Below are 12,382 nucleotides of genomic sequence, written 5' to 3' on the forward strand. Positions count from 1 at the left end.
AGTTGCATATCGTTAGTTACATTTAAAAGTATTTTAGTTACATTACAGCAAAATCTTTGCAAATAGTTCAATAATTTAGAGTTCATTACCTGCATATCTAATGTTATTCAATATGTGCAAACTTGTTTTTTTTTATTCTGTTCAACTCAAAACTGTTACCCCATCATTAACAATAACGAAACTTTTGTTTTACAAAAAAAAAAAAAAAAAAAAAAGTCATAATGGGGACATATTTCAGAACTGTAAATAATAATTAAACAAGGAATTTCTACCAATTTGACTGAATATAAATAAGTAAACAATTATGATAATTTATTTCTAATTATTTTATTTTGGTTGTTTTTTTTAATTTAAAAATGTACAGGTAGTTTGAGTTATGTTTCTGTTTCAGAAAATCTCTACGTGGTTGGCGCAAAAAAGCATTTGCTTTTGGATTCCGCCAAGCTGATTATTTTAGGAAACGGTATATGCAAAATTTTTCTTCCAGACATCAATGTCAGAGATGTGCAACTTCAAAATTTTCATTGAAAATAATTAATTTAATTCTTTCTGAAATTAAATTGATAGTGTACTAGTTTTATTACATCTAGGTAATATTATTTATGGATATTTGGATATTTAATTATGCAAGTACAAGGAAAAAAATTTATGTAATTTTCGTAGAAAAGTATCAGAATGGTGTAACATTGTATTACTTCCTTACTGCAATAGCCCAATCTCATATTTGAAGAGACAAAATCGTGTTACTTTTCTTCTGTCTCAGTAGGCCTATTTACGTTTAAGAAATTATAATCAAAATATTGTTAGTAAGTTTGGCTTAAGTCGGCTTTCTAGTTTGCTTCATGATGTATTTGCAATCCTTCCTCAAAAAGTGAAGTGCGATATCAAAAATGTCCAAAAATACTGTGAAAGAAGAAAAAACATCCACACCACATAGTTAATAATGTTGATTCAGAATCAGTTTAATTCTATTAATAAAAAAGTACAAATATTGAAAGTGCGGTATTTACATTAAAATTCAGTGGCGGTTTCTGGCCTGGTTGCAGGTTTACGTACCAACCACATTTACCATCACCATTATTATGTTATTTTAATTGAATTGAGATTGAATTGTTATTTCTTCCAATAGAATTATAAAAAATTTATTCTTTCTGAGCAGCGATTTGTTTAACACCGACAAAGCATTGATTTCAATTTAGTTCAGCGAGTTGTGGCAATTGCTGTCACCCAGCTGACGGTTGCAATGCTCCCTAGTTTCTCTTGCGGTAGCATCTAGCGCAGCTTTTTCAAAAAACAGCTGTTAAGCCGTATATGAGCAAATGATTGTGATATTTGGTGTGCAAACTTTGTAGCTGATCTTTTTTTCTCTACTTGAACGAAAGAAGCCAAACCTGTAAAATAAAGAAAAATAAATCAAGTTAAAATAAATCTAAAAATAATCTAAAAGTTGGAGTACAATAATAACACAACTGGTGAAGAAAAAAGATTTTTGCTCCTAGTAAAAAACTTAATTGCATCTCTAAAAGATTGTAAAATACCAAAAGATAAAAACATTAAGAGAAATTCCATGGGACAAGAGAGGGTTTTCAGTGGAAAAATGGGCCTACTTCATCTTGAAAATTTCCAATTTCAATCAGAAAGCTATCGTCAGTTTCGCTCATAACAAAGAACGTAGAATGGCCTTCCTTCTTAATAAGAACCAAGAGTGTTTTCAAGGAAGATGTTTGTGGCATGGTATTTTCATTGTTTGTATGACTTCAGTAACAGCTGATTCTGTACATACTGTAATTATGTTTTATTCATAATTTATTGTAAATAGGAACTCCCTTCCTCATATTTCGCTACCAGTACTTATTTATTTTCATGGGGGTTAAGTCTGTGTTTCATGGTTTGAAGGCAGTTTTCAGAATGTAAACTTTATAGATATCGTTTAATTGCAATCATCTGTAAATTTATGCAGTACCATGAACCGCCACTGTTCAACTATGTTTATATAATTATAAATTGTAGAAATAATGTAAATCTATTATCAAAAGTCTAACATTTTACGGAATATAACTTATTTTACTTTTCAGATGTTTCCTACTATTGACAATCTATTGTATTGTATCTATTGTACACTACAAATATTTTGCATTTCATGTAGCTGCATGTTGTTATATTTACACTTACTTTGTCACAATGTGCACTCAAAACGTTTGTGTACAAGTTTCAAATTTTATGTTTTATATGAACACAGAAGCATTACACTACCACACTGGTTTCTTAATTGTTTTAGTACCTCAAGTCTTCTTCACAACCAAAAAATTCTATTGCATTTCTTTTGCGTACCCATGAGTGAATTTTGAAGAAAACCTCTCAAAAATCACAATTTTGTTTTTTGACATTATAACATACCTGCACAAACAGCGCTCAATGAGCGCGCGCAGCCGTGTTTACCGCTCGCCGAAACGGAGAGGAAGATACGTCAGAATGACATAGACTTGCTATAGGTAGAGGAGAGAAACGACCACTCAGTTATCTAGTGGAGTGCAGTGTGTAGGCCTATTCTCAGTAACTGTTTCACGTTGCTTACCTACTGCTACAGTACAGTATGGAGGAATCTAAAAGATGGAACATAACATTTAACGATTTACAGCTCGAACTTATTGATCTTCAATGTGACCTAAGGGCTAAAGATCGTTTGAATAATACTACTAGCCTGGTTGAGTTTTAAAAGACTAAACATTAGCAATAATATCCACGACTACACAGGCTGGCTGTGAAAATGATTGCTATGTTTGGCTCAACATTTATTTTTGTGAGCAACTGTTTTCTATAATCAACTTTAATGAAGGCAGACATCGAACATCTGTAACTTATGTTTCATTACGATCAGTAGACTACTGTTCCTTTCAGCTACCAACAGCATAAAACCACGTTTTGATGTACTGATAAATACAAATATAACAAAATTATGTATATTTAAGTAGCTATAGAATTTCTATTATTTCTGTAAAATAAATATTTCTTTATTAATTAATAATAGTCCAAGATAGTTTTGCAAACACTGAACGGGAATTCATTTCATAAACACTCGTAATAGTACTTCTTTTTGAGTATATTTTGTACGAGATCACCCCTTCTTCCAGTCTACCCTTATACAGAGCGTAGCTAATATCTGCATTCCGCTCATGAGCTGTGAGCCGGCTCGGAGAGCTCAAACCTTGTGCAGGCCTGCATTATAAAATACTACATATCTCCATCTATTAAAAAGTTAGCACCACTGGTACGGTACCGCCGTTTTTAAATTCCATATGCCAATTTAGAAGTTCCATGGTGCTTTAAATTTCAGGTGTGATACGCTCAGTTTTACACTGTAGGCCTACTTATCAATTCGGATTTATTTGAATTTTCATTGACTACTGTTACAATATACCGCACACTTTGATTGTTAGACGTTCCCGTAAGTTCACTGGTGAACCAGGAGGATTTTAAAAAGAGTAATGTATCCAAATCTTTTATTGCTGTTTTCTCACACGTTAAATTTTCAGCTTTTTCATTCCTACAAAATGCTCCTTGCGAAGCAGATTTTGTGATAAATAGTTAAAACTTGTATTTAAGTTCACAAATATATAATGAATGGAAAAAAGCCCTGGGTTTTATGGTGAATACAACTTCAAAATATATTTTATGCTTGACCATGCCGAAATGTAGTAATTATACACCTGGTAGCAGCCCTTTAATGGACCTCATTAAAGTACACCTATTCATTAAAGTTCAGGTGTTCCACCAATCAGAAAACACCATTGTAGCAATATGAAAGCGCAAGTATCGATTATTCTCGGATATGCAATCGAAAGACAACTAGCGAAACATCATGGAGGCTGGAAATCCAATATTGTCGCAGAAGGTTATGTTCTGTTAAGCGTTAATTGTAAATAATATTCAAATAAATTCAATTTGTCATCTCGTTTTTCAATGTCTAAATCAATTTCAAGGTTATATCAAGATTCATGTTTATTTTACTCTCTAGATTATATCTCAATGACATTTGTTTCTCTGAAAAAATAAATACTTTCGCGTCTGCGCACATCTCACAATTTACGAGATATTGCACAAGGTCAGTTCCGCTCCCCAGTCAGATAAGAATAACATGAATACTTATGAATAATTTCAAGTTAGAAATATGGTCGAGCATAAAAAGTCGTATGAAACTTGCCTATAATGGTAATTAAGACGCTCGTATGAAAATTATGAAACTCACTTGCGCTCGTCTCATAAACATATTCGCGTCTTAATTACTACCATTATAGGCTCGTTGCATAATGTACTATTTTTTAGTTTCTTAATATTTTTAAGAAAAAAATATATACAAGTTTAAAAATTTCTAGAGGCTTAACTAATGAATCTACATTGAAACCCAGGGCTATTTAAAGAAGTATATGTGTGGTGAGCCTATTTACAAATTATTAGACCGAAAAAAGAGAAGAAAATTGTTATGTAAGGGACTTTTTTAGTTACTCGCAACCCAAAAATATGAACTTCCCATTATTCGTGAACCATGACAGCTACAAGGACAAATTTTTGTGAGTTCTTTAGTTATATTAGCACACACCTATGGTACAAATTAAAAAAAAAACTACAGCTTTTATAGTTTATAATTCCGTAATTTCACTCATGGGTACCTTTAAGGACAATGAGCTTTCAAGTACATACTGAAGTGTGCTTCAAGGTGCTCTGTTCTAAGGAACATAAGACATGATTAGTACCAGTAATACTTCAGTAAAAATAGCGAGGTATTAACGTTTATGCATTTGTGAACATTTGTGTTAAGGAAATAAAACTCAATTTGAAAAATGTTTATAAACATTATATTAATTTGTACAGGTATATAATTTATACAGGGTGTCCACATGAAATCTTTACAACTTCAGATGTAAATAACTAAATTATTGGGACACGGTATCTGGGTGCGTTTTTCTGCATGTTAATTAGAAACGGTCAAAGTTTTTATGAGAATTTTGTTGGATTGTTGAAATGAGGTTTTTGGTTTCAGGTGAAATCTGACGGTGAAAGAGATGTGGACACCTCAGGAAATGGGACAATGTGTATCCTGGTTTATCGAGACATGATCAGATACATCACGTCCGGACCCAATATGGAAGAGAACAGCCATAACGGCCAACAATCCCGGAGTGGCACCGAAAATTTATAAAGACTGGGAGTGTGCTGCGGAAAAAGGGCTGTGAGTGGCAAAGCACAAGTGTGGAAGACATTGAACCTGTGCAAAGTGTATTTGTTCCCGAAGGAATTCTTCCTCAGAGTCAATTCTAGCCAGCATGTCGACAGCAAATGCTGTGCACCGTGGACGATCATCTGGCTGAAGAGCTTACACTAGCTAAACTTTGTGCCCATACAGCCTCAGATTCTTGTGAAGGATTTTGTGGACAGTCGAAAGCGGCACGTTCAATTCAAGCGGCATTGTGATTGAACTTACTAGGGCTTACTGATCGTGTCTCGATAAACCAGGATACACATTGTGCCATCTCCTGAGGTATCCACATCTCCTTCACTGTCAGATTTCAGATTTCACCAAAGTTACAACCTGTAACCAAAAACGCAATTTAGCAATCTAACAAAATTCCCATATAAACTCTGCTAGTTCCTGAATAACATGCAGAAAACCACATCCAGATAGCATGCCTCAATAATTTTTTATTTACATCTGAAGTGGTAAAGGTTTCATGCGGACACTCTGTATTTTGCTGACACTCTGTATTTTGCTGACAGCTTTATTGCTTCAGCATATTTTGATGTAACTTTTGTAAGTTCAAATCTGGTTTTACTTAAATATTTTGATGCGTAAAATTGCAATACATAGTCATAGGATACGTTAATTTAGGTACAATGTACTGTCGGTTACAGAACTGTGAAATTTCAGCGTTACGAAAGATAATAAATAACGTACTGTGCCGTATATAATAATTTGTGTTCTGAAAAACTTGTTTAAAATTTTGTAATATGAATAGTGTGTGCTTTTATGTTCTGGCAGTCGTAACAAGTTTTATATGGGATTGGGAGTAAAGCAGTGGATGTACAGGTACGCCTATGATGTTGATGTGATCTTTACACACTTGCACTTGCATTGCTTCACATGCAGAAAAAAAAAACTTTGCATTTCAGAGTTGTGATTTGTATATTTAAATTTTGCACATCACTTTGAAAGCATGAAGCAATAATTAAACTCGCTATGTAGGTATGTAATTTATAGGTTCACAATAAGAAGTATTTGTGATGTATGTTTTCACTCAAATTTCCATTAATTGGCAAGCTTTAAAACTCCAGAGCTTGTGATATAGAAAAAGTAAGTTGCACATGACTGATATATTTAATTTTAAAATGCACTATTAATTTTACACAGATGGAATCAACGGAGTTTTAAAAATATACGTGAGAAAAGTGCTTAAAAATAACGTTATTAACACATGGAAGGTGAATATTTGGAGGTCAAAATGATGTCACTTTCCATATTTAATTTGTGTAAACTTTTTTATGTTACCAACACTGTAGATATGTTGCATAACTATTTCCATATAATTTTATTATTTATTGTGTTAAATATTAATGTATATATAGTATTTAGGGCTATAATAAGTAGTCTGTTAATATATTTTCTTTGTTGCTACAGAGAGTTCAGTTCGGCTCCTGACCCAGAAACACGCTCATCAAATATGCTTGCATGGCCGGCGTAGACTGTATCATTATCGATCCGTAATCTTCCGCATGTTTTACTGATGCACCTTGATTAATAGCAGCATGCACACAATTACAGGGTCATTCGTTTTGGTATGGATAAATTAAAAACACCATAAATCATTTACTACTGAACTTTATTTGTTGAAACTTTGTGCATAGAACACTGAAAGATGGGAGATTCCTCAGAGCTCAACATGACCCCATTGCGCACCCTGCACAACTCATAACGGTGATGCAATTCAGCCCATGTCCGTTGTAACATAAGAGGGGTGATTTGTTGAAAACTTGAGTAATATTTACTCTCAGATCATCAACGTTCCTGGGTTCCTGTGAATAGACAATGTTTTTAACAAAACCCTACACGAAGAAGTTAGGAGGGATTAGTTCTGGGGAGTTTGGGGACAAAGCTAAGAAGTAGCTGCTTTTCGTACTGGGTTTCGCCTGCGACCTCCTGCATGTTTTTTTTTAAACACAGAACCTGTTTCTACAAATGTTCGATACCACAACATTATGGAATCGTATTTAGGTACATTACTCACACCATACTCACGTCGAAATTCCCTTTGAACTCTTTTAATACTCTCAAATTTAGCATACCAAAAAACATATTGTGCCCGCTGTTGATTTGTAGTAGCCATTTTAATCATCTACGGTTTTCATTTGTCTTTCAGATTATACATTGTTGATTGTCATAATATGGAAACTCCCATCCTTTAATCATAATATAACCAGCAAGAAGTTTTTCCTACTATCATAGTTTTGAAAATTAATTAAAAGATTCAATCTTTTTTCTGAAGTTTTAAAAGGTGTTCCTTATTTTTGGTTTAGAAGACCAATATTTTTTTTTTAAATTGTTAGCTTTATAATAATAAATTAATATGATCCATAACTAAACGGATCAGACTGTATATTTTATTTCATAATGAGTACTAATTTATGTTACACACCTGCGATGGCGAACCTTCAACATATCATGCAGGCGGCCCGGGTTCGATTCCTGGTCAGGCTTGGGATTTTTCATTGAAAAATCAATTGTGGCAATTATGGCGGGTTAAGGTCGCAGTTGGGGTTTCCTCATAATAGTCATCTACATTATTCTGTCGACATCCGTCCATTCCGTCATCATTCAACAGCATTACCCGAACGCCAACTGGCGACGCACGGAGGGGGCTGGCCTAGGAACGAGTGGGGTTGCCTGTTCGAAATCTGGGTACGCAGCGAACCTTAGTGTAGTCCGTCGGTGTGGTTTTGGGAATGCACCGAGCGTAAGGAATAGCGCAATAGATCTAATAAGATCGTAGAGCTGGATCGTAGTGCCTCCCTTCTTAGAATTCAATTCAACTTGTGTTACAGGAGTTGTTCAAAGTGGTATCCATCTGTATTATTCTCTTTCTCTCTCCAGAAAAATATTATTAAATATTGATCGACAGTGCCTTCAGCAATGTTCGTTCTGTAAAATCAAACTACAGAAGTTCACTTGACTTACATCATCGTTTGACCTTAATTCATGGATTATAGTGTAGTCTCTTTGCAAGGTTTCAGTTTTAGAAGTTTCGTTACTGTGTGCGCAGATATTTTTTAAACTCCTATCTGCTATGAAAAACAACGTGAAACTTTCTTTGAAGAACGTTCTAATGCTGCTTCAGTTTCGTCGAATCTTTCTTCAACTAAAACGCTCCGTTTTCGCTTAGAAATTCTATCACATAGTGATCAAGACCCTCTTTAATATTAGAACGAGTCGTCTTACTGTTTTCTCTATTTGAAACTGGAACGCTAGGGAATTTCTCTAAAAATTGTCTACACACTTCCTCCAAGTTATATAAATCTTTTTTCATATACAGTAATTGTCAAACAAACATATGAAGGGCTCAGAGCCATAGTGGGCCAAGCGCCATATATTAAAAACGGAGAAAACAAGAGTTAAAATTAAGTGAATACCATAATTCAATGAAATATACAGGAAGTAATATAAAGCATGCACTTTAAAACTAAATGATATGTCAATCTTCATTAAACTATGGTATTCACTTAACTTTAACTCTTGCTTTCTCCGTTTTTAATAAATGGCGCTTGGCCCACTATGGTTCTGAGCCCTTCATACGGGGTGGGATATCAACGAACGATTGTACCAAACCACCAAACATTTAATGACCTCACACTTGCACTTGCGAGAGTTATAAACTTATCAGACAACAAATCAGAAATCAACTAACCTATAGTTGCGACGCTGTTATTCCCGGCGTGACTCCTCCTCTTTGCTTACGTCTATAATGTCTAGGTAGGTAGTATCGTTCGCCATTTTTGTTCTTTCGTTGCCGAGCTACCAGACGAGGGATCTATTTGCCACACCGTTAAATATTATCATGTCGTAGCTCCTATGATAATATATCAAACGCACTGTAATTCAGCAAATAATTGAGTGGCAAACAATGTCCTCGTGTGCTTTCTGCAAACGTCAACGAAAGAGCCAAAATGGCGGGCGATTATATTAAGTATTTATCCAGCCTTAGGAAATGCATAACATCTTCATCAGCGAATCACAAGACGCACACGTTTAAATGTAGCTGACCTGCAACGTGATTGGCTGCCGGAAATTAGAGCGACGGGACTATATAACCTAACTAAACACGTATCTATTGTGGCCTTGAGCGTATTATGACGTGGTATTTGTCTGGGTCATCGATCCATGAACGCAAGCATGTCTGATGCGCTTGTTCCCTGCCAGAAGTATGTTAAACCGACAACTTTCATAAAAGCAATGGACTCTCATAAAAAGAGGCCCCAAATCAAGAGCACTGTTCAATAAATAGTCGTTTTGCTCCAAGCCTTTCATTGTTGGGTAATTTCATGGATGGAAAGTCGCATTATTGAATTGTTGTACCTAAGTTATGAATTCTTATTCACGGAAGTAAGATTCTTTCCACATTTGCAATAGAAGTTCATATTTTAAATTAATACTGGCAAACCAATTGAATACATATTTTTAAACTCTGTTGATAAATTTGTATTTAAACTTACATACTGTGGACGCTTGAATACTGTGGTATTGTGCACGCTTAATTGTTCTGTATTGTACTCCACAATTCAAGCTTCTCAGTGATACATTGTTGTTGCTTTGTGTTAATTTACTATCAGTATGCTTTGTGTGTATGAATATCAAATGCATGTTGTGTTCTAACACAATGTTGTTAATCCTTGGTACTATAAATGTAGTGTGCTGTAGAATGTTACTAAGGCTGTAGAGTGCTAAATGTGACTAACAACTAATACTCTTTTTATAAAAAAAAACTGGTTACTTAAAATTTAAAAGAAATGAATTTTAGTTGCTGAGTTTTTGTAGAATAGATACTTAACAGTAGAAAGGTGCTAAATGCCAAAATTAAAAGAAAATGTGGTATTTCACTAGAAATATGCAAATTGCCAAGGGGCTAGGTCCACAGAAGATTTTAGAGTGTTATTAAGACCATAAAAATTGGCAGTGGTGCGAAGTTACCAGGGCTCTCTCATAAAAAAGTGGAATGTGACATTTGTTTTGATTTCCCTCCGTTGTTTATTTGTCGTGTTAATAGTGAAGTTATGGCGAAAGACATTGATTATATACTGCAGTGTTTTCTACAAACAGAAAGGTCAACGTAGGTAAATCTTATATACAACATAATATATAAGTAATGTAGGGCTATGAATTACATAGAAACATAATGTATTACCGCTAGATGACACAGCCGGTTTGTTTTAAACTTTTCAATTCCTAGTGTTAAAACTCCAGAAAATGGAGGAAATATCATTAAGTTAGGATGTTTCTGTTTATTGTAAGTAGCATAAAAATGCAGGATAAATGGAGAATAATATTAAAATAGATATTGAGGGAGGTAGGATATGATGATAGAGACTGGATTAATCTGGCACAGGATAGGGACCTATGGCGGGCTTATGTGAGGGCGGCAATGAACCTGCGCGTTCCTTAAAAGCCATTTGAAAGTAAGTTGCAAGTAAACACAAAAATGCAGTGAACTGACACCCGAGTAGAAAATGGCTTTATTTTCTAAGTTATATGACCAAGATAATTCAACACTATCAACATTTCTGTTGGGTCTGTCTACTGCCATACTAGTACAACGACGTTCACATAGAACGTATGATGATCATGATTAAAGTCGGTGATATTCAGTTCCAAGTGGTGAGGGTGATTTGCTTTGTCTACAAAACCACTTTAATGGAAGTATTTGCAGAAATTAACAGATCTGTGAATAATAAATGGATCATAGTACCTAAGAAATATTTATGGAACTTAATACCTTTCATAAATTGTAAAGTTTGTTTGTCTCTCAATGTGTTAATTTTAGTAGTATTATCAATCTATTGAGAAAGATTGGTGAAAAGTTGTCTTAAGTACAGTACGATTATTTAGTTCTGACAGTCACCGACAATGTGCGCCTGGGTCAGGCGAGTCCATTAACTTACGCCAAGGGGTGTTCGGGTTAGTCAGTCGCTTGCATTCAGAGCGATCGGATGTCACGCGTGCGGTAGAGCGGTGCGTTTCCAGTACAGTTAAGCTGTACTGCATTTCTTTACTGACCGCTCGCTCTTATCTCTATTTCGGAATTCTCCCCACTACTTCTATTACTCCCCCTCTTTCGCGTCGCAGAGCTATCAGAACTAAATAGGCCTAATTTGTCTGTACTATCAATTCGATTCTAAAAATATATTCAAAATCAAAAGTTGTTTATTAATAAAATACTGTTTATAAATTTGGTACTTTGCACCTTTCTACTGTTAATTATCCAATTATTCTGTCATTAGTATGGAATAATAATAATAATAATAATAATAATAATAATAATAATAATAATAATAATAATAATAATTAAAATATTCGTGGGAATGTATGCAAGCTTCTTGAGAAATCTGCCAAATAGTTGTACAAAACGTGTTAGTAATTCAAACATAAACAAACCTTTTAGATATATGAGTAGCGATAAGAGAACATATTGAAGTAGCTGCTAAATATTTAACTAAATGCGATAGTTAAAGCAATAAATAAATTGAAACTGGAACGTTTCGAAAACAACAGTTAACTCTATTTTTAACATTTATGTGAAGTCAGATGGCAAAGGGTGAGAGGAGCATTGGCTCGCAGATAAGTTCAACGAACTCTTGAACAAGTGTTTTCAATTCAGGTAACGATAACTGACACCTTATTAGTTCATTACATAAGAAATAAAATTAAGTCTGTCACATTTCTACAGTTTCTAAATATCTGTAGCTTACGTTTTTTTTTTTTTTTTCCTATATTTTATTTTGGGCAGGAAATTACAGAGTGCGTATGAATTCGACAGGCTTGACAATTCATTATAATCCACTGCCTTCTAAATTAACATATACAGGGTGATTCACAAAGTTCTCCCCCGGTTTATGGAGGTGATTCCTGAGGTTATTTGGAACAAAAAATTTAAATAAATTAATGGGATCACAATCATAATTACCGAGTTTCGATAATTTGAAAATGGCAGAAAAAAACTTTTATTTCAGAATTTCGGTAACAAAAGTGCAAAAAAAATAATTAAAATTCAAATAATTGATTGTTTATGTATCAGTCTCTTTCATTTAGAGCGGATTTAAATCACATTTTCGAAGATGCCTTTCT

At 34.2% G+C, this 12,382-nt stretch overlaps 1 protein-coding gene across 8 annotated transcripts in view; it reads left to right on the plus strand.

Moving 5' to 3' along the window:
- The window catches only part of LOC138701890 (phospholipid-transporting ATPase ABCA3-like), a 196,313-nt gene that overhangs the window by 111,496 nt on the left and 72,435 nt on the right, over positions 1-12,382 (plus strand). For 6 of the 8 annotated variants that reach the window (XM_069829239.1, XM_069829240.1, XM_069829241.1 and 3 more), the window contains one exon: positions 392-463. The exons of 1 other annotated variant lie outside the window; for it this stretch is intronic. In XM_069829239.1, the coding sequence (XP_069685340.1) occupies positions 392-463 (72 nt within the window). Of the gene's footprint in view, positions 1-391; positions 464-6,034; positions 6,083-12,382 lie in introns of all 8 variants that reach the window. One more of the 8 variants, XM_069829242.1, reaches the window with a different exon arrangement.

Source organism: Periplaneta americana, chromosome 6, assembly GCF_040183065.1.
Source record: "Periplaneta americana isolate PAMFEO1 chromosome 6, P.americana_PAMFEO1_priV1, whole genome shotgun sequence".
Classification (NCBI taxonomy): domain Eukaryota; kingdom Metazoa; phylum Arthropoda; class Insecta; order Blattodea; family Blattidae; genus Periplaneta; species Periplaneta americana.